The sequence below is a fragment of the Primulina eburnea genome, chromosome 2, assembly GCF_022965805.1.
Source record: "Primulina eburnea isolate SZY01 chromosome 2, ASM2296580v1, whole genome shotgun sequence".
NCBI classification, from domain to species: Eukaryota; Viridiplantae; Streptophyta; class Magnoliopsida; order Lamiales; family Gesneriaceae; genus Primulina; species Primulina eburnea.
In genome coordinates this window covers 8105104-8127533 of record NC_133102.1, presented here as the reverse complement: position 1 = coordinate 8127533, position 22430 = coordinate 8105104, and the positions used below count along the sequence as shown (strand labels likewise).

Here is a 22430-nt window from a genome sequence, read left to right as displayed (position 1 = left end):
CTTGGCTCTTCCAGTGCTTGGATCAATGTACAGAACAAGAACAAACCACTATGGCCATGACCCTTTGGAGTATCTGGCACTACCGAAATGATAAGCTCTGGAACGGAGTGGATCGAGCAGCTACCATCAATTTATCTCTAGCATCTGATCTTCTCCAGCAATGGCAGTTGGCCCGACCACAATTACATCCAATGAATCCAGACGAAGCAAACCTCCGTTGGACACGGCCACCTACTGGATCCATGAAATGCAATGTTGATGCGGCCATTTTCAAAGAGATAAATAAGATTGGAGGCGCTGCGATCATCCGCGACTCGGCAGGGGAATTTATGATGTGCAGGAGCTATAGTCACCGAGGGCTATTCGAAGTCCGTGAAGCGGAAGCAAAGGCGTTACTTGAGGCTCTTTCTTGGGCTGCATCTTTAGATTTGCAACAAGTCATCTTCGAAACAGATTCCAAATCCGTAGCTGAGGCTATCAACTCTAACTATGTGGATTGTAGCGAATTTGGAACGATAATCACAGAGTGTTGTTACATTATTTCAAGAGAACCAAATTACAAGGTCCAGTTTGTTCGTCGACAAGAGAACGTGGTAGCTCATATCCTGGCAAAAGCGACCACTTCTTATGCTAGTCCGCACACCTTTTATGAGGCTCCTTTGTTTATTTCCGAGTTTTTAATTTCTGATTGTAATAACTCTTCTTTGAATTAATATAATTCTTAGTTGGATTTCAAAAAAAAAAAAATAACATTCTATTATGCATATAGAATTAATAATATTCGCTAACTTATATGCATACAACCGGAAGATTTTATTACGTAATTTTAGTCGATTATTATTTTTAACAAGAATAGGTCTTTTGTGAGACTGCATCACGAATCTTTCTCTGTAAGACATGTCAACTCTATTAACCTATCGATATTTACAATAAAAAATAATATTTTTAGAATAAAAAATAATATTTTTTCGTGAATGATCCAAATAAGATATTTGTCTCATAAAATACAACCCGCTTGACTGTTTCACACGTGTTTTTATTTTTTGAAAAATAACATTCTATTATGTATATAAGATTAATATATATATATATATTTAAAAAAAAGGTTTACCAGTTTATTTTCCTAAATATAGCTGCCACGACAACCAGGTTTATTCTTCTCAGATCTGGAGGTAATCGGAAAGCTTCAGCTCGTTAACGAATGGCCCGAATCTTCGAGTACTTCGTGGTGTGCGGAATCGGGCCAGAAATCCGAACCCTTGATGGCAACAAAGGATACCATGGCAATGGCGTCATGTACTTGCCCTTTCTGTTAGATCAATACCCTCCTCAAAATCACTCTCTTTATCCTCCACCTCCTCCTCAACTGCCCACTTGCGTTTTACCAGCCGGCGTGCAGTTCTATGATTCCAATCACCCGTCATCCGATCCCAGGAGCTATCCAATTGTGTTAACTGAGGGGGATGGATCCAAGATTTATGTCAGTTGCATTGCGTTTAGGGATCAAGTGTGTGAGGACATAGCTGAGGCGTATCGCATTACTGCTGGTTCTTTCGCGGACAAATGCATTTGTTTGGTCTCGCGGGCGCCTAGTTTTCGCATTTTGCGGGAGGCGTTGGAGGAAATATTCTTACTTTGTTTCTCGACTTCGGGAAGCAGGTACTAATGGTTCGTCCAGGTTGCTTGTTTTTTGTTTGTTTGGATTTATTTATGAGATTAATGTTTTTGAGTTTATATCGATTTTAGGTGCACCCAGTTGCTTAAAGCTCGTGTTTAGAGATCTTTCAATAATAAGTGACAAATTACTTCACAAGATCATATTCTAGCTGTTATCATACTTGCCTAGTTTTAGCTCATTGAATTTCCAAGTTATCGATCAATGTAGTCCTCAAACTAGTGGTTGTGAAATATACATGTTTTCGTTGTGCCTATATTTATATATATACATCTTCTTTATATATATACATCTTCTAGGCAAAGGTATATATATTATATATCTGTGGCTTCATACTTCCTTGATTGGCTGCGGTCATGGTTTTTTGGAGTGGCCTCATTGGTTTTTTTCAAACCATTACCACAAAGAGAAATGAGGATCATTAGTTAGGACCCTGTTAAATGATGGGTGAATGATATCCTACTCTATGAAATATTAAATGTCAAAATTAAAGTGATTAAGGTTTTTCCACACCCTTAATTACTCTTTTTTGCTAGATTTATATTAATGATGGATATGAGGCTCCGTAGATGATCTGATGACTAAGTCAAATTAATTTTACAGTCATTCAGTAAATGTCTACAAGATCACTTCAAATGCAGTAGAATGAAAATGTTGTCTATTTGCTTTCCTTTCCGTATTAATGACTATTGTTTGAAGAGTGTTTTACTGTGCTCAGCTTTAAAACTTTTCAGCAAGCCACTCTGGGATGTTATAGCTTGTTTAGTCTCTAAAGTACCTCTGCCTGAACCTGGAAAGGACCGGGTGTTGTTTGCAATTGAAAATAGTCTGCTCGCTGTTGAGGTCCCACCCAAGGATGGACTTCCTCATGTTGATGTGTGTTACCAAATTTCCACTCAAAATTTTTTCCATGGAATTTTTTAATTTTCTGGTCTGTACCTACCCGTACTCTATTTTCATGTCATGACAGATATCCTTCCAGCCTTTGTTCCAGTGTCTGGATGTTGATAATTTCATCAAACTATTTACAGCTGTACTGCTTGAAAGGAGGATTTTGCTTCGCTCAGACAAGTATTTCTTTATCCCATTTCCTTTGGAGTTATTTGCTGCATAAGTATCATTTTCATGAACTTCATGATTATTATTATTTTTGGTGTCAATCTTCTAGCTAATATTTAAAGGGGTATACCTTAGCTATGTTGCTTAGAGTTCTGTTTTTTCTTTTAATTGTTTTTTAAATGCTACATATTTATATAAGATTTATATTTATCCTTCTGAATAAAAATATTACCAACTATCTAGTTATAAACTAAAATATATATTCTAATGTAATATAACTCTCAGCACTGCCAGTTATATTACTGTCCCTTGTTATGGGATCTCGTGATGGGGCGATTTATGGCTGATTGTGAAGATCTGATGTTTTTTAATTTAAGGCTCGTTAGTGAGAATCTCACTCTCTCTTAGATTCAATGACCGTCATGAGGAAATATCATGATCTCTCTTAACACTGACAATTTGAAACTTCAGTGATCTTTTATTTATTTTCCATGCAAATGAAACAGTTTCTTTTAAAAAGAACAAAATCAGAAGCAGTGAAAGAATTTGGATATCTTTGTTACGTGAGGGAGTGGAGGGAAATGAAACTTGTTTCCTTTTTTATCCAACACTAATGTAAAGATTGGATAAAATATTAAGGTTATATTGGTAATTGAGGGAAATGAAACGTGTTTCCTTTTTTATTCAACAGTAATGTAAAGATCAGATAAAATATAAGGTTATATTGGTAATTTTTATAATGGCCATACCAAAGAGGCCAACATAGTTTCTATGGGTTTCACATTCTTAATAAATAGTAATAGTTATGTACAAGAGTTCTCTCTTAATTCAACCAACCAAAATTTAAAAAATCCTATGGATAATGATAAGCTAAATGCTTCTCTCTGAAGGGATAATATTTATTAGATATCTCAAATCCTCTAACAAAAGATCATCTTAGATCCTTCATTTCTTGGCTTCTTCGGATTTTTTTAGAAGAAATGATATTATATTGATTAACAAATTAAGTTACAAGCGAACCATAGGTCCACAAATAATGAAGTGAGATCCTTAATCAAAATAGATAAACTTAAAACTAGATCCCAATTCCTATATAAATTGGCTTCTTCAGATTTGAACCTACCATGTGCGAGCCTTTTGTATGCAATGGGCTTTCCTGGGCTGTTTGCTGCATGCATGGGTTTCCATGGCCCAGGATATGGAAAGTGCAAAATGAGGTTCCTGAGAATGTCCCATATGACGGGAATTTTATGGATGTTGGTTCAGTTGACTTAGTGTTTTCTAACTATATTTGTCGGTTCTAATTGTGTTATCTGTATGGTATTTGCAGATACTCTCTTTTAACCCTTGTATCAGAAGCTGTATGCCATTTAATATATCCATTTCGGTGGCAGGTGTGTCATACTTTTTTTAACCATTGCTTTTGAGGAGATTTTTTTGCTGTTTGAGAAACACCCAAGTACCTCTAAGTAATATGATTTTTATTCTTTGAATTTTTCAAATGAATGCTTTCTAATGATTTGATGTTTGCTGTTCTGAAGCATGTCTACATTCCGTTACTATTTTTCAGTGGAGTTGACTACATCGATGCCCCCACCCCCTATATGATGGGCCTTCATTCAGGTGTTGATACTTTTGGGCTTGTCATGGATGGGGTATGTTCTTCCTTCTGTATAAATATTTTAGTTCTTCTTTTCCTTTTGAGATTGTTTTCAAGTTCACACACCATTGTTCTTGCTTTTTTTGCATTTTATAACTTATTTCTATTAATTTTTTTTATAATTTTGCTTGAAATATCTAAGTCAACAGTTGGGAGTAACTAAGGTTGTTTGAAGGGAATGGAAAAAATAGATTTTTGCATTAATTGTTGTTTATATTGAATACTTAATTGTCAGAATCATTTATCTCAATGGTTTCCCAGATGTTTTCACATGTAAATATGACTTGTGAGTTGTGATTTGGTGCATGAAGTGCACCAGTCTTGGTGCCTTTAAAATGGAACATTGGTCTTTAAAAACCTAAGTATGCTTTGGCGTCCTGAGCCATGATCAGATTTGGAGTTAACATCAATCAATGATTAATTTATTTGGACAGTTATTTTGTAAAATAACTATAAAACTGGTTGGCTGAGTTGTTTTACTCTTTTGACGAGTGTTTGCATTTTGTACTGTTGGAATAAATGTCAATTCTAGCGAGGAACAATGAAATAGTTTTTGTTGGTTGATATAAATATTCGTATCATTCCCTTATACGACTACAGTTAAGCAGGGACATAACTGAAAGTTAGTGGATGGGCTAAGCCTCTTACAGTTCTCATGAATAATACCTGAGTAAACAAGGATATGAAAGCACGTTTCTAAATAAATTATGCAGGAAAATTATAGGTATTTCAGTTCAGAGTAGGCGACTGCTCTCCCCTTCTTCTATCCATCAATCATAGTGGTCAGTGTTCAAAAGTATTGATTGTATAGTGCTAATCATAGCTTTTGAATATTATCTGTTTTGTCACGGGCTTACAGCATTAGGTTCCATAAGAAGATAATGGTCATTATGTGTTATGAGTATAATGGGACGTCATGTGAACTTTGCAAGCATGATTTCATGTTGATTTTTTTTAATCTCTAACTCTATTATCAACTTTTTTAAGTATTATTCTCCACTCTGGTAAATCTTTAAGCTTTTCAGATTAATTATTTACAGTATGACCTTTGTTCTGTTCTCTTTTGACTTATTTGCGATCATGATGTAAAATTGACGTGACATTTCGCCGCTGGAAGAATGTGGTATTTGCTTGGGTGCTTAAAGTTGCTATTGACTACGTCGGTCAATCTCTTATCCTGTATTAGTACTACTTCATCATAAACAATTATGATGAATTCTGATTCAGTGGCATGCCTGTAATTGATATTAGGTGTTGTTTCTTTCATTTTGTTGCAGGTAGTGGTGGTTGACCTCGAGCATAATCTCATCACCACAACGGAGGAAATTCCTCCCATACCTGAACCAGAGTATAGCTTTTTGCGTGGAGAAATAATGAAGTTGCTATATCCAAATGTTGTTGGCATTGACCACATGAAGGGAGGTTCCTTCTTTGAGCAATGCCCAAGAGGTGGCGGTAGGACTTGGGGAGAGGATCATGATCTCCATCTTAGGTGATTCTTGTTGACCTATACGAACTCTCATAATATAATCATCGATGGGCTTATGCTTTTATCGTAACTGAATATAGATTGTGGTGTAATTTATCTCGTTCTTACCCTACATTCTCTGTACCGATTATGCCCTTTTCTGTTGAAGATTTTTGTGACCGTTAAGTAGTATCGCCATTTTTCTTGAAAACATTTGTGCTCAATTTTTTATTTCTTACATAACACACTACCACTATTTTTCACATTGATTTGGTTGAATGGGTAAATTTTTTTGAATATTTATGACAAGGAAATCTGGTAAGGTGATAATTTTGAGGTTATATTATATGAATCATATATCTGCTAGGAACCCAGATAGTTTCCTCTTTGACTAGCAATTATCCGTAATCACATTTAATGGGCAATTTTTCTATCAATGTCCTCCATCCATATTTATGAATGTGCTCGTCTTTGTAAAGCGCATCATGACGTCATGGGATAATGGATCTCACTACTTAATTAGTGAACTATTTTTCTCCTTCAGATTCTCTTCATAATTGAATTATACTTACGTATATGATGCTCCACACTTCATTTCACAATTTTCTTTTTGGTCGTGACTCAAGGTGATCATAGATTCAGGTATGTACTTGTATGCTCTATTTTGTTCAAACTCTGTGAACTTGATCAGATGACTTTATATATGGTGGCAGTTTTTTTTTTTTTGGGTGAATTTGTATGTCTTAAGATTTGTATGATCGTTGTTCCATTTAGTTGGAATCCACACATTTAATGAGCCCTTAACCATACTTATGCTTAGGTTAGGGGGTGAAATTTTTGGATGTTTAATCATTTTACTTGCACATGTTTTTATGTGTGCATGTGTGAGTGTGTGAGTGATACTCAATGAGCTTTTACCTTCTTTTTACCATAATCTTCTCGCTGAACAATTATTTTCCTTGCCTCAACGAGCAGATGTGCTGAGTTGCAAAAACTTCCCACCATTTAATATGTCTATCTCAACCTTGGAACACCTTTTTTATTCTTGCAGGTTTATATTCCTGAAATTTTTTGCATCAATATTAGGTGGCTATCGCAATTTTATAGTATGGAGCTTTTGCCTTACATTTTTATAATTTAAATTTAAATAGTTGATTCAATAATCTGAATCAAAGTTACTGAATTGTTTCTTGTCAGGAAAATACCGCAACTCATGTCTTCAATAGCCAGGCCTTTTTGAAAAAGCGTTCTCGGTCGACGAACCAGCCTCTGGATCCAATGGTGAGTCTTTTCATCTTTTTTCACTGGAACCAATTAGTAATTGTAATAAGCTAGTTATGAAATTTCTGTTAGTTTCATACATCTATATTTTTGTTATGAAAAAATAAAATCTCTTAATTTTCTATTTTGTGCAATTACAACAGATTAGCCAGTTTGTAGAGTCCCAAGGTTTCTTTGATTATTTGGAGAGAGGTCTTGGTTCGGAAGCAAACGGAAACAATCTTCTTGACAAGTTACAAGATGCTATTGGGCGGGGACAAAACCCTATGACAATTCTCCCCACGCTTTTAACAGAGCCTGAGATCATAACTATTTCTGATCCCAGTGTGGTGACGCCAGGTAATCTTGATGTTTTGTGAACTGGATGCTACTAGATTGGACATATATATAAAGAGGTTCCTTACATACTGTGAGCTGGATGTGGTACTAATTTCTTAATGGGCCAGGTACCAAATATTGTTATGATAGGTTTCCTCCAAATATCCTATCGAAAGAGCTGGAAGACAAGAGGAAGCAGATACTGGCTGCAGCAAGTGGTGCTCTTGAATATAAGCATATTCCAAGGTAGAGTGTGTATAAATTAAGATGAGACTTTATGTTATACTTCTAACTAGATGAATTTGCCTACTTACTGAAACTAATTTTGTGTTATTTTATGACATGTAGTTCACCTTCAGTTTTTGTTAGTAAAGACAATAAGCCTGAAAGCTTGAGTCCAAGGGAGAGGGCTGTGAGTATCCTAATATATCAGTATAGCAGTCAAGCACAAACCAATTCAACATCTATTGTTACTTTCGGATTAATTTCTATTTCTTACAGGCTGAAAGAGAGCGCATGGTTTTAGACATTAAAGTGAAGCTACAGGTGGTGCATTAGTTTTTTTTGTATTCATTTTCTCTAAGATATATCCCTAACTTGGTTGAATACATTTTCCTGTATTTTACCTAGACCTCTTGGTTTTAGCAAAGATTCTCTTTGTGAGCAACTCTAATGATATTGCTTGTTTGGTGGTGGAGACTATTTATTTCACTGACAGTTATATGCACTTATGGTTTACTATATTTGATATGGCTGTGTAAGTTAGACTTTTTCGGTGTCTAGGTCACCCTGGTTGTTCACACTCTCATATCCTACATCCTAGCCAGGGCATTTATGGACATTCATCTTCTGTATTTTAAAATGCTTTATGGATTGTGCTGCATGTGTTTGAATATTACTATTCTTTGGTATTAGAGTTTTGGCTAATTATCTTTTGCTATTTGAATTTTTGCAAAGAGCGATCTATGTCAGGTAACACAAGTATCCTTTACTTTCTGAATACTTAATCTGATCATTACATGCAAAACAATTTTGGCAAACAGATGTATAGATCACAATACATGTTATTTGGGTTTGCAGGATATTTTCTGTGGCGTGATCTCTATGTGTGATAAAGTACAAGAGGATCATTATGTCGTACTAGTTAGATAGGACTGTGACATTCTTCAAATCACCATCTTTTGACTCAACCTCTATATGTGTATTGTTATCATTCTCAATGTTTCTTGCAAGAAATTGCCTCTCTCTCAGCAAAATATCTTATTCTGTTTTGCGTTCTATGGAATTTGTTTCTTCTATATAGGGATTGTGGCTCAGGCTTTTGAAATTAGGGGCTACTGATGATCCTCTTTCGTCATTTGAGTATGGAACCATCATCGGTATGCTTTTGTGATGCCACCGAGTTTAAATATGTTTTCTTCAGCATGGCAGGTAAATTTACTTGAACATATTTGTTACGCTGTCAGCTTTAATTGAGTCTGATGCTGAGGGAATTGGCGGTAGTGGTTTTGTTGAATGTATAAGAGAGCACATTCATTCGGTATGTTTTGTCTCAACAAGCACAATCAATTATAAGTATATCCTCTGCATGTTGACGTTCTAACTCAAGTACTCTCCCTCCAACCCCAACCCCTACAGGGATGGCCCTGTCAATTGACTGAAGAGCAGTTCATTGCAGTGAAAGAATTGGTCAGTTAAGCCTCCACTTCTTGACACATTCGCAGAATGCAAACGTTTAGATCTTTTCATTTCTAAAATAATTGTATATGACAATTTTTCACTTCATTAGAATCTATACTGCAAGTTATTTTTTCATCAAGCATGCTACTAGGTTTGTTGTAGTTTTGATCTCTGATGATCACTGCTCTTTCTTTACTTTTGATATTCCACAAGTGAGTTTTTTCGTTTTTGGCTTCGATCATGTTATCTTCTCTGGCATGTTTGAAGACTGCCATCTTGGTGGATTAGTTCAGAGCAGGATAATACTATTGTGTGCAAATTCCCCATTTGAACGTCACCTATCTGTTTTTCAAATGTCTGTGTAGTGTGATATAAGAAAAATATATGCTGAAGAAGATGAATTCTTATTCCTGCCATCAACTGAGAAGTAAAACCTTTACGTATACATAATAAATAGAAAGATAACAACGTAATCTAATATACTCTAATTTAATGTTTAGAATATAAAACAGTATATGAATGTTTATATAATAATCCAAATGCCTATCTTTATCTAATTTCGGATATTCAACACTCTTCCTCAAGTGGAGTGGGTATATGTCGATCAACTTGGACACCAAGTCTTCAAATGTAGGTCGAAATAGGGGTTTGTTAAGATATTTGCAACTTGTGAATGGCTAGGAACGTAGTTGATTTTCAAGATTCCCTTATCAATTTTTCACTCATGAAATGATGAGATACCTCAACGTGTTTGATACGATCATGATGATCTGGATTCTTGGCGTTACTTGTCGCAACCTGATTGTTACACTTTATTTCAACTGTCAGATTACCTTCCAATTTCAACTTGGTCAACAATCTTTGTCATATTTCTTCGCAAATCCCATCGGCCAAGGAGCGAAATTTTGCATCTGCACTGTTTCTTGCCACCACAGTTTGCTTCTTACTACGCCATGTTAGTTACCCAATACAAATGAGCAATACCCAGATGTGGATCGTCTATCAGTAGAAGATCCTACCTAATCAGCATCACAATATACATGTATATTTCTTGTGGTGGTTCTGCGAAAACATAGTCCCTTTCCAGGGGACCCTTTAGGTACTTCAATACCCGAAGAACGGCCTCCTAGTGTTCCTATGTTGGATTGTTCATGAACTGACTTACGACGCTTACAACAAATCCAATGTCAGATCTTGTGTGAGATATATATATCTACTTGCCGACTAATCTCTGATATCTTCTTTTATCGACCGGTGGACTATCCTCCCTCTTTCCGATTTTTATATTTGGGTCCATATGAGTATCAACAGGTTTGCATCCCAACATCTTTGTTTCTTTCAAGAGGTCCAAGACATTTTCTTTGTGAAATCAAGATTCCATGCTTTGATCTGGCCACTTTCATTCTCAATAAATATTTCAAGAGTCCTAAGTCCTTCATCATGAATTTAATATCGTCAACATGTATGATGATATGCAGAAGATAAATAATCAAGTGATACAAAGTTACTTATAGTATGTTGGGTGCATGATCTAACTCATGCAGATTTGAAATGTAGATTAAAATCAAGTGAGAAAGGAATTTGTTGGGAATTTTAGTTCACCTACTACTCCTCGTTTATTTCAGCTAATTAATCTTGGCAATTCTCATGCTATTGACAAGATTCCCTAAATTGTTTACAAACTTTCGCAAGCTATGTTAAACTAATTCAATACAACGAAATAATTAAAGGTCTTTGATTATTTATCAAAAGTGATTACATACACGGCGTATGAAATATCTTAACTTTCGACCTATTGGACTATCACTGTCAACGTGTATTCAGTTTTATATGTCTATGCAAATTGTAAATCTACGAATTGTGCTACTCGTTCTTATTGGAAACTATTATCTCGAATTCATTCACAATATATAATTTTAAAGAAGTTAGATAGACATCAATAATTCAAATAAAACAATAACACAATCAAGCAGGATAACAAAAGTTAAAGATTAAATTAACTAAAACAACTTATTGGTGTAAGCTCTCCTTAAATTAACTAAAACAACTTATTGGTGTAAGCTCTCCTTAAATCCTAACAAATATGAAAAGTTAGCTTCTAAACGATATCATCAAATTATCAAAACAATGTTTTTAAACTAGAAATAAAGAAGAAAGAATACACTGCGTGAAAATCACGAGTTCTTTGCTTGCCTCCTCAACTCCAGGCGTCTTTCTCTCTACTTCTTTTGCTTGTGGCTGCTGAAAAGTGATAATCTCCTCCAATATTTCGAGTATTAGGGCTGCTTGCATCTAATTGTGTCCTATAATCCACTAGAGAAGTAAAGAAATCGCGTCCCCGAAAATTTCCATAATTCATCTTGCTAGGGTGGTAAGAAATGACCGCCCTAGCGCGATATTAACTGTCTGTGTTCTTGCAGATTCCTCGGGCGTGCTGGGGCGGTAAAAAATGATTGTCCTAGCTCGAGATCTTCTGTCCGCGAACATAATTTTCTTCTTTCTCGCGCTGGGATGGTAAAAAGCAATCGCTCTAGCGCGATCTGCACTGTCCAGCTTCCTTATACTTCATGTACTCGCGAAACCGTCCCAACGCGACCTATTCTGTCCCACTTCATGAAATCTCCTAAATTATCATCTTTTCTAGCCAACTTTCTGGCAAATCACTAAATCAAGGTAAGCCGTGATCATATGCAACATTTAACAACAAAAATAAATGAAATACGAACTTGACACACAAATTCATGCCAAAATGGACTGAAATTAGGGATGTAATCGAGCCGAGCCGAGCCGAACTCTTGAATGTTTGAGCTTGATTCGTTTATGATCGAGTCGAGCTCGAGCTTTATTTAACGAATATATGCATGGCTCACGAGCTTATTCAAGCCTTTATCGAGCCTAAATAAGCTTACTAAATATGAATTATACATTTAAATTTTCATTAAATTAATTAAAATGTAAATTATATTTTTAAAGAAAAATATATTATTCTTATTAAAATTTGTAAATTTATTATAATAAATAAATTTAATAGATTTTTCTATATATTTCATAAATAATATGCAAAATCAATAAATCAAATATCAAAACTATTATTTTTTCATCTAAAAGATTACTCATGAACTTACCAACGAACATGTTCACGAGCTAACGAGCCGAATACTGTAAAACTTGAGTTTGGTTTGTTTATCTTAACGAGCCTCATTAAACGAGCTCAAACGAGCTTTTATCGAATCGAGCTTCGTTTACATCCCTAAATATGACTCCCATCAGAGTGTCAATGCAAGAGTTTTGAAGAACGATCCCTTGAGTGATGTGGTAATTACCCGAGTAAGAGTTAAAGAAATCTCTTGCCGGATCAGTGCGGCAGATTTGGATATTGGTGGAGAATTGTGTTCGGATCATAGCGTGGAAGGTTTTAAAAATCGTGGAAGCCTCGTTCTTTTCTTTCGTGAGAAATACCCAAGACAGACATGATCATCCACAAATCATAAGAACCAACACGTACTGTTTATGTTTTTCAGGATGTTCCTTTTTTTAATAACACATCAGGACGATGACCGTCTCCTTTGTATGCAGATTCAATCTACTTGACAGTTGGTGATTCTTTACAAATGTATAGGCTACAGAAAATTGGCGAACATTCAGTAATGATATGCTTGTAAATACAGGACTCTCGAATTTAGGTGCAAATGTGCTAGCATTCTTTTGATTGCAACTAGATGCCATCACAAGATGTGTATGAAAAGAACAGTGGCAGTCAAAATGATACTATATTTTATTTTCCTGAAAGTAACGTATGATTCAACCTTGTGGACTGGCTGGCAACGCATACTCTAAATTTTTACCTCAATTCTAGTCGTTTAATGTGAGCGCTTTTACGGAACACACATGTTTTATGACTCAACATTCTTTGTTGGTAGAAAGTGTACAAAATGTCGACTAGTATCTGAATTAGCCCACAATTGGATAGATGAGTAATTTTAACATGTATGACGTTTTCATATTGGCTAGTGAAAAAGGGCACCTTGCTAACCTGAAAGTGATTTGCTTGGCATAATCACAGCTTAAAACAGCAATCAATCTTGCTACAGCCCGGAATGACATGGCCACTGTTAGAGATGCACTGGAAGTGTCTTCTGAGATGCATAAAAAGGATGTAAACAATGTTTCAGATTATGTTCAGAGACACCTACGGTCTCTTACAATCTGGGAGGAGTTACGGTATGCATTCTTCTTTGGTATGACACAGCTACCTACAATGACAAGTACTCATAATGACCCTCAATTCCAAATGTCATTGTGGAAATTGTTAGGAAAACTCAAACAAATTTGTGACCTTTTTCATTCGAAAATTGGAAAACAAGTTTATAAATTATCGATGTTAATAACAAAACAAGAAATGTGAATTTAAGGAAAATGTTAAATAAAATAAAAACTACTCATTGCCAAATTGACTGGCAATTGCAGTAATATGATTACATTTGAAGATTCCTGGGGTTTGGTTGACAATTTCCTAGGCCGCCCTGCCAAATAACGGGTTTTGGTGGGTTGTCGGTCAGCCCGACCCGCTAGCCCGTTTAGTGGAATATTTCAAAATCTTTTAATCTCTCTTTAACCCTGTAAATTGTAGGAAATTTCTGAAACCTTTAAGAACTTTCCGGAAAATGGAGGAGATTTTGCTAAACAGAAATGTTAGTTGGATTTCGTTTCGGTTTGTAATGGATCCAAAATCTGGGTCCAAATATTTGATGCATCATGAAAAATTAAACCAATGGCGCTCTGCTTGATAAGTTTACAAATAACTCTGAGGTTGACTTTGAGATGAAACTGATTGAGATCACAACATGGCAACTAGAACTTTAATTATGATCCCCGACTTTTATACTGCACCTTAATGCTGACACTCTTCCTGTTAAGGCAATGAATTTTATTTTGTATACTTTCTGTTTTAAAGTATTGAATTACATCCAGAAATAATTAGTATTCATTGGGAAAATATTAATTGGTTACTGGATAGGTTCTGATTCAAAACAAAGAAAATTAATTCCAGTAAGAACATTGGTTCAAATACTTGAAATACCCGTTCATTTGATATCTGTGCCAAAGATTGACTACATATATTTTACATGAAAAACTTTTGCTGTACGGTTTTGTTGCAGCTTTTGGGAAGGATATTTTGACTACCTGCTCGACTGCTCCTCCAGCAAGTAAGGATGTCATTATTTTGATGCTCCTTTCTAGGAAACGGTTCATGCAATCAAATAAGCAAGTTATTATGACCCTTATTGGCATAAAATTGTATTTTCTATTCTGATTGATTGTGTTCCTTGACTAAAGCTAAAAAATGCTCGCTCAAGAGTTTTTCTTTATTTGAAACTCATTTATTGAGGTCTCTACTCTGTTTTTGCGTGGTCTACGGTCTACCGAGGAAGGCGTTTAACCTCTAGTACAAGGATCTGCTTCTTTATGAAGAAGTAAGCAAGTCTCAAGTCAAATATAAGCCCAATATAGATACCTTAAATGCATCATTATATATTTAGGAACAAGGGAGACAGACAAAGGGAAAAGTTCCAAATTGGTGCTTGGATAATACAATTTTGAAAGTTAATGTGAAAGGCAATGATTCATGCAGGTATTGCATGTATACAAAGATAATATGAAAAAATTGACTGATTAGTTACCATGTTTAAAATGATGATTTGACATGTAAATGATTTGCTGTTAGAAAAAAGTTGTAGAAGAAAGAAAGAAGGGAATAAACGATGTCAAGCTCACTTGAGTAAAACAAGAGAGAAGATAAATCAAGCTCCAAGCAATCAGGACCTAGCCACCAAGCTTGCATTGGTTTCTAGTGATGAAGAACCTATAATCTAATTTACACTGGTATCTTACTTTGCTGCTTAAGTTGGCGGCAAGAAGTGGGATTATATTAGGGGTGAAGTAGGAGAAAATAATTTTTTCCATACCAGGATTGCAACTTCAATCATTTATTAATTGTTAAGTGTGAAATATTCATTGGTTGTAGTCAAGCCAGAGGACTCATTCACACAATTTTTTCTGACATATGTTCTCTCCCCATAAGGAAAAATAGGTAGAAGAACAAGTAATGACCAAAATCAAAAGTGAAAGGCGTGTGCTTCACATTTTTTTTGTGCTTTTGTTGTCTCAGGTCTACCAATTATGCGACATTAGTTACAGCACAGCTAATCATTGTGGCGACACATATGGTATTTCTTCTGCCTGCTGTCCCATGGTTTCTCACTCTATTCCCTCTCTTGAAGTTTTTGTTCTTACTCTCGTTACTGTCAAATTCTCTTTGGTAATGTTATGAAGGCTGGTTTGGGACTTCCTGACACGGATGCTTGGTTCATGATTGAGACGATAGCAGGAAAGAATAACATTGGATACAAGCACATTGTAAGTTACTTTCCCTTCCTTCTCAGATGGTCTTAGTTTGCTTGCACTCTGTCGTTCTAAAATGAATGGCTTGGAGTAGTAGCTTTTGTCTTTTAATTGGATGCCTTGCATCCTTCAAATTATGTGATTTGCAAGTTGCAACCTATCGAAAACGTGTATGCTTTGGCTTGTTCGCTTCCCAATTCATATTATTTATTTTTTGATGAGTTACAATAGTAATCAATGTTAACTAGGTGATACAACTTAAGAGTTTCATTGTTACTTTCCTTCCATAAAGCCGACAAATCCAAATTTTTTCTAGACTAGAACTAGACATTCAGGATTTTGTTAGGTTTCAAACTTCTTGGTAACTTGCTGAAGTTGGTCTATGTTAAAACTTTCAACAATATTGGATAGTCGAAGCTGCATAAGTTGATCTCTGAACAAAGTAGTATGGCTTCTCATGTGATGGGTAGAACTTGCATACAAAGATGGTCGTAAAATGTTCATGAGTTTTTGAAAAGCTAAAAAGGTCATATGTTGATGTGTAATTGTACATTTATAATCTTTGGCGCATCAGCAAAATATCGTACTACTAATATCTGTGTGAAAATGTCTGTTGATAATGCAAAGCTAGCAATGTTAGTATCTCAGTATCAAGCAGGTACACAAGTACCACAGTCTAGATATCACTCTCAAATTTACCTCCAATAATGGAGATTCTATAAGTTATTTCTTTTGCAGTTTAGAAAAGTTTAGAACAATTTTTTGACAGTCTATATTTTGCTATTTCACAAATATTTATCAGATAAAGCTCCGAGGATTCCTGTCTCATATCCGACAAGTTTGCAGTGGATATTGGGGAATATCTTCTGGAAAATTCCAATCTGCCCCTTCATATGGATTGCCTTCTCCACGTCCACAGGATGTTTCTGATACCACTCAGCAATCTTCCGAGGCTTCTGTTGTTGGAAGAAGCTGGGTCCAGAGCATGTTTAGCCGGGATAGAGCCAGCTCTTTTAGTCGTGTCCGTAAGTGGGCATCTGATAGCGACAGTTTAGGTAGACATCCGGCTTCTTAAGTAGAATGTGACATCACTTAATTATATTGCAATGAGACCATTGTATACTATGCCTTTGCAGACGTAAATGAGAATGGATCTCTGTACAAGCAAGATGTACATGCAGCTGGGCAGAAGAAGGTGCAAACCAATATCCGCATGCTAAGAGGTCACACTGGAGCAGTCACTGCCTTACATTGTGTGACCAAAAGAGAAGTGTGGGATTTAGTTGGTGACCGTGAAGATGCAGGATTTTTTATTAGTGGAAGCACAGACTGCACGGTGAGATAAAATAGTATATTAGAAGTTAGGCCATGAAAATTTTTTTAGTACCATGCTATCATTTATAGAAGCTATTCTAAGCGAGTGTTCATTCTCTTCCACTTTTTGTTTCCTTGAAATGCACAACCACCCCTTGTTTTTTGGAGACAAAAGCTTCTTTTGACCATGATGTCTACAACACTTGAGAATTCTGAGCATCAGGCGTTTTCTCTGCAAATCTAGAGGTGATCTTGTATTTGTTATCGCAGGTTAAGATATGGGATCCCAGTCTTCGTGGTTCTGAACTCAGAGCAACTTTGAAGGGGCATACTAGGTAACTGCAAAGCCTCTTTTTTTGAGTATGTTTGTTTGGATCCGCATGGTTTGATCTTCTCGTACTAAATACAGTTTGTACTGAAACATTTGAGGGTTGATATTGTCATTTTCTATTTTATACTTTTTGCACAGAACTGTGCGAGCCATAAGTTCTGATAGAGGGAAGGTGGTTTCTGGATCTGATGACCAGTCTGTTCTTGTGTGGGATAAGCAGACAACTCAGCTTCTAGAAGAACTGAAGGGGCATGATGCACAGGTATGGGAGCTCTGTTATACCTAAATATGTATAGATTGTATTGTATTTCTGGGCACATGGTTCTATTAAAAAATCATTAAATGATACACTTGGTTCAGAATATAACCAATGTGCAACGGAAAAGAATTACATTGAGGAGGGTTATCAGATTGAGCTGTTAATCTTTTGAAAATGGAAAACACATGAACTCATTCGACGTCACTTTAAGATAGGGTAGTTCTGGGAATCTGGAGATTACTCATTTCTGATTTCTTGAATCTAACTACCTTTTGTGAACGCATTGTAGATCTCTTTGTAAAAATATGTGCTTAATTTTGCTTATTTTGAATTGCAAAAGTGATGAACTCATTCATCATTGGGTTGTGCAATGTATTCCCTTTCAGTCAATTTCATATTTGCCAAACATAAGAGTACATCTATTTCTGTAACATCAGTGCTTATTCTATGATTCAAGGGATTTCATAATCACTCAAGGAATTATGTAGTTGGGTGTTGTCAAAACTGGTGATGTAACACATAAAACATTGCCTTGAATTTGGAGACACGAGTCTTGATAGGCTTAGTAACAGACAACTCATAATTCATCATTTTCACCTGAATGTAATGGTGAACTTTAACAATGGCTTTAGACAGGATAACCTGAACCTATCACTGAACAGCTCATGCAGATGATTTACATTTCCTACTTGTTCCTAGCCTCTACTTGAAATGCTACTCATTTGGGTCAAATATTTTACTCTTACTCCTTATTTATTTATTTATTTTCTTATTTCTTATCTATTGTTCTTTGAATATTGAATGTGAAATATATACGATCTAATCACTTTGATCTGATATTGTATTTTTAAACTTCGTGTAACTGATACTTGGGGTCAGTGTTGTAACATAATTCTGTTCATCTTTTTGTCAGGTAGCGCATTTTATGCATGGATATGTGTTAAATAAATCTCCATTTGTCTTTACTTTGATTGAACGTTTCTGTAGTTCCATCTGATTGATAAGCAGATTGGTGCACTCGTTTGCTACTTTGGCTAATGCTTGCCATGCTCTCTTTTAGGTCAGTATTGTACGAATGCTCTCTGGTGAGCGTGTCCTCACTGCTGCACATGATGGAACTGTGAAGATGTGGGATGTAAGGACAGATACCTGTGTGGCTACTGTAGGTCGCTGTTCAGGCGCTGTTCTCTGCATGGAATATGATGATTCCACTGGGATCTTGGCTGCTGGAGGCCGAGATACGTATGGCACTTAAACTTCTATATACTTTGATATATGCAACTACACAGATATTATCACCATGGTGGCCTTATCTCCCCTGACATCTTCGAATATCCATTTAAAGGGTTGCAAACATTTGGGATATTCGTGCTGGAAAGCAGATGCACAAGTTTTTAGGACATTCAAAATGGATTAGGTAAGTCACAATGTTTTAATGAACCATTTGTCACAGCATGTTAAAAGTGTGGTATCTTAGGCAGACTCTGCCCATCTGAACAGGTCTATCAGAATGGTTGGAGACACTGTACTAACAGGTAGTGATGATTGGACTGCTCGAATGTGGTCTCTCTCTCAAGGAACATGCGATGCTGTCCTAGCCTGTCATGACGGCCCAGTTTTATGTGTTGAATATTCTGTGTCAGATAAAGGGATTGTAACAGGTTAATAATATTTGTTTGATACTTGTGGTTTACTTTTGATGTTGTCAAGGTTGTGTTGCTTGCGAAATGATTCAAGTAATGAATTTATGCACTAATTTTTTATGCCGTTTTTATATATTCAGGATCAAATGATGGACTACTACGATTTTGGGAAAATGATGATGGTGAGAGTTATAGATAATGTAACTTATCTGAAATTGTAATATCCTGATTTGCAATTGAGGTTAAAGATATCGACAAATTGCATCAGATTATTTTAGAAACTGCTAGGTTGCCCCTTGCAGAATTTCTGTATTGAGAGCTTAATCTCCTATCAATAATCTATCCTACTCGGTCAGCACTCGTGTAAATTTGGATCATTTACTTTTTTCAGAAGTAAAGCCCTCTCCGGGTGTACTTTTTGTATATTGCCAAGAGATGCTTGACATAAATAGTGCATTCTAGGGCTACACAACTTTGGCCCAGATGTAATAAATTACACTTCGTTTTGCTATTGTGGCTTGTAAGTTTTTCCAGAAATCGAAAGTATATTGGGATTGTTTAGAATTGTTGGAATGCAAATTAATAATCACATCACATAGGTTAGTATTTTATGATATATATTGTAGTTGTCTATCTTATTATTTTAACTACCACCACGTACCTAACACTTCATTTATGATAAACTTAGGTGGTATAAAATGTATCAAGAATGTTACTATTCACACGTCTTCCATATTATCTATCAATGCGGGCGAACACTGGTTAGGAATAGGAGCAGCTGATAATTCGATGTCTCTCTTCCATCGGCCTCAAGAGAGACTTGGTGGACTCTCTAACTCAAGTTCGAGGATGGCTGGGTGGCAACTCTACAGGACCCCACAAAAAACAGTTGCAATGGTAAGGTTTTTTCTCTATTTTCTTTATTATCTTTGCTCTGAAGCCCTTGTGATTCCTAATTTTTTGAACAAATATCCTGTGTGTTATTCTCCAAGCGTGAGACATACTGTTTCCTCAATGAAGTGCATGTAGACCTACATGTGTTTGGTTCTGTCACGATGCACTGGGTTATGTATGACAGCTATGTTATCATAATAGACTTTCATGGGAGACATCTTCTCAACTTTTCCTCGTCAACAACCAGTCTAAGCCAAATCAACTTACATATTCCAAGTGTGATTGCTTTAAGCTCTGGTTTTGCCCTGCTATGAGTCACTACACTTTGTTTTTCTTTTTTTCCCTCCTGTCACTAAATTACCCCATGCTCTTGTACCATAACCCAAGGTGACTTCTATTTTCAGTTGAACCTGCCAGTTTATGACTGTAGAACACTTTGATTCCTTTTTGTTCTCTTTTTCTGAAGTACAACCCTTTTCCATAGAGTTGTGTCAGGTACCTTAAGGCTTAAGATGTGATAAACTGGGTCACAATGAGCTTGTTGAGTGTCATGGGAAGTGGTTTCTGCTTGGCTAGTCAAATGTATCACATGGGAAGCAAGTGGTATTTTTATTTTTAAACAAGGTTGGAAATGAATCTAGAAATACTCGAAGACTAGGATGACGTGACCAAGATGCCACACATAACTTTGTTTAGACTTGACACATAATAAACTCTTTGATGCCAGAGCTTGTTCACATTTACTTGCCTTTGTTCTTCACAGCAGTTCCAATCATTCTTCCCAAACTAAAATCCTGAAATGCACAAATTTGTTGGGAAAAATTGCACACCACTATCTAGCAGTCTATGTTAAATCCATTTTTATCAACTTCTGAGAATTCATCCTGTGAGCACATCTAACCAGCCCAGGGCCCCGGGTCCCCGTTTGCATATAATGTGCTCTTTTTCCAATTATAAAGGGTGGTTGTACCGTTGCAAAAAGCCTGGCTGTATGTAATGTCTTTCATTGAACATCAAAAGCTTACTCCAACTGCATTTACTCCATGTTCTCTTTGTAACACTGAAATGATATCGTTATACAGAATCTTGATGTTTTGCAATTCACTCGTGATGGATTTTCAGGTTAGATGTGTTTCTTCAGATCTTGAAAGGAAGAGAATCTGTAGCGGGGGACGCAACGGGATGCTTAGGTTGTGGGATGCAACCATTAACATCTAACTTCTTCCTACCCTGGTTCAATTTTGTCAATCTGATCTTCAAGCTTCTTCACATCTGTCTGTGCTTAGTTGGCGACGACCATTGAACGCCTCTGCTACCACTCTATTATCCTATGTATCTCATGTCATCTAAACAATCTATGTAATTGAGGAAGGAGAGCTTTATATATAGCAACTATGTTGGTCACCTGGGTGTTTTCTTTGTAAATTTACTCTCTTTTTCATGTATGAAAAATCTGAAGGAAAAGTCTCATTATTACTTGCCAATACGATCATTTTTAGGTTAGTTTATTATGAATAAATTATCTGTACAATCCGATTGACGCGTACTTCTCCACTAACCTAAAATTACCTGACTTATTGACAACATAATCAAGTGGTAGCAAGGGTCAATTTTGTATCCTTATTCCTCCCAAAAAGGAGCAAAAAAAAAAAAAAAAAAAACTTGCTTTAAGAAACTAAAGGAAAAAGGTTATTTTACCACTATTACAACACGAATAAATGGAGACGCCGTTCCCTTGGATCATTTTTTTAAAAATTTTTACGCATTATTTTGTTAGAGAAATTTTAAAATTTACCCATTCTTATATCCCACATAAATCACCCAAAAATAAAGGGCCGAAACATGCCTTGCTATAAATTCTAAATTTGTTAAAAAAAGATAGGTCTCCTCTGATTTTTTTTTAATGAAATGCATGCATTCATTAAAAAAGGTAAAGGGCATCCCCATGAGATATTAATCAATCATACTTCAACCACTAAACACAACCAATAAAAGTAGAAAACAACTACAACTATAGCAGATCTTTATTTTCATGAAGATAGGATCACTGTTCGGCTTCTTATTATCAAACAGTACCCTATTGCAGAGATTTCAAACTTGGTATACCGCCGCTGATAAGGCGGTAATTCTCATATTAGCCAACACGGAATTCCCTTTGTAGACAGCTACCGACAAAACAAGATTCGACAAAAAAAAAAATCTAACACCAAATCCAAATGTGCTCTGTAAATCTATTACTAAATATTTTCCTTGATTCGCAATTTGCATGTTAATTCTATTAAATTTTGAAAATTTCTATAGTCCTATTATTATTATTATTATTATTATTATTATTATTATTATTATTATTGTATGACAATTCCAAAGACAATATTTTAAAATTTTAGAATTATTATTATTATTATTATTATTATTATTATTATTATTATTATTATTATTATTGTAT

At 35.7% G+C, this 22430-nt stretch overlaps 1 protein-coding gene across 1 annotated transcript; it reads left to right on the top strand.

Annotated features, from left to right (window-relative positions):
• Positions 1-1119: 1119 nt before the first annotated feature.
• Positions 1120-21487, top strand: LOC140822900 (DENN domain and WD repeat-containing protein SCD1). The gene is made up of 29 exons (XM_073183858.1): positions 1120-1659; positions 2410-2551; positions 2646-2746; positions 4065-4128; positions 4276-4389; positions 5672-5886; positions 6914-6968; positions 7060-7143; positions 7287-7482; positions 7590-7707; positions 7810-7873; positions 7963-8007; positions 8765-8840; positions 8928-9001; positions 9100-9150; positions 13205-13362; positions 14301-14348; positions 15311-15368; positions 15475-15558; positions 16346-16598; positions 16680-16879; positions 17128-17192; positions 17327-17450; positions 18508-18689; positions 18793-18864; positions 18948-19108; positions 19231-19272; positions 19779-19987; positions 21107-21487. The coding sequence occupies exons 1-29, from the start codon at positions 1202-1204 to the stop codon at positions 21200-21202; spliced, it is 3609 nt and encodes a 1202-aa protein (XP_073039959.1). The 5' UTR covers positions 1120-1201; the 3' UTR covers positions 21203-21487.
• Positions 21488-22430: the final 943 nt, after the last annotated feature.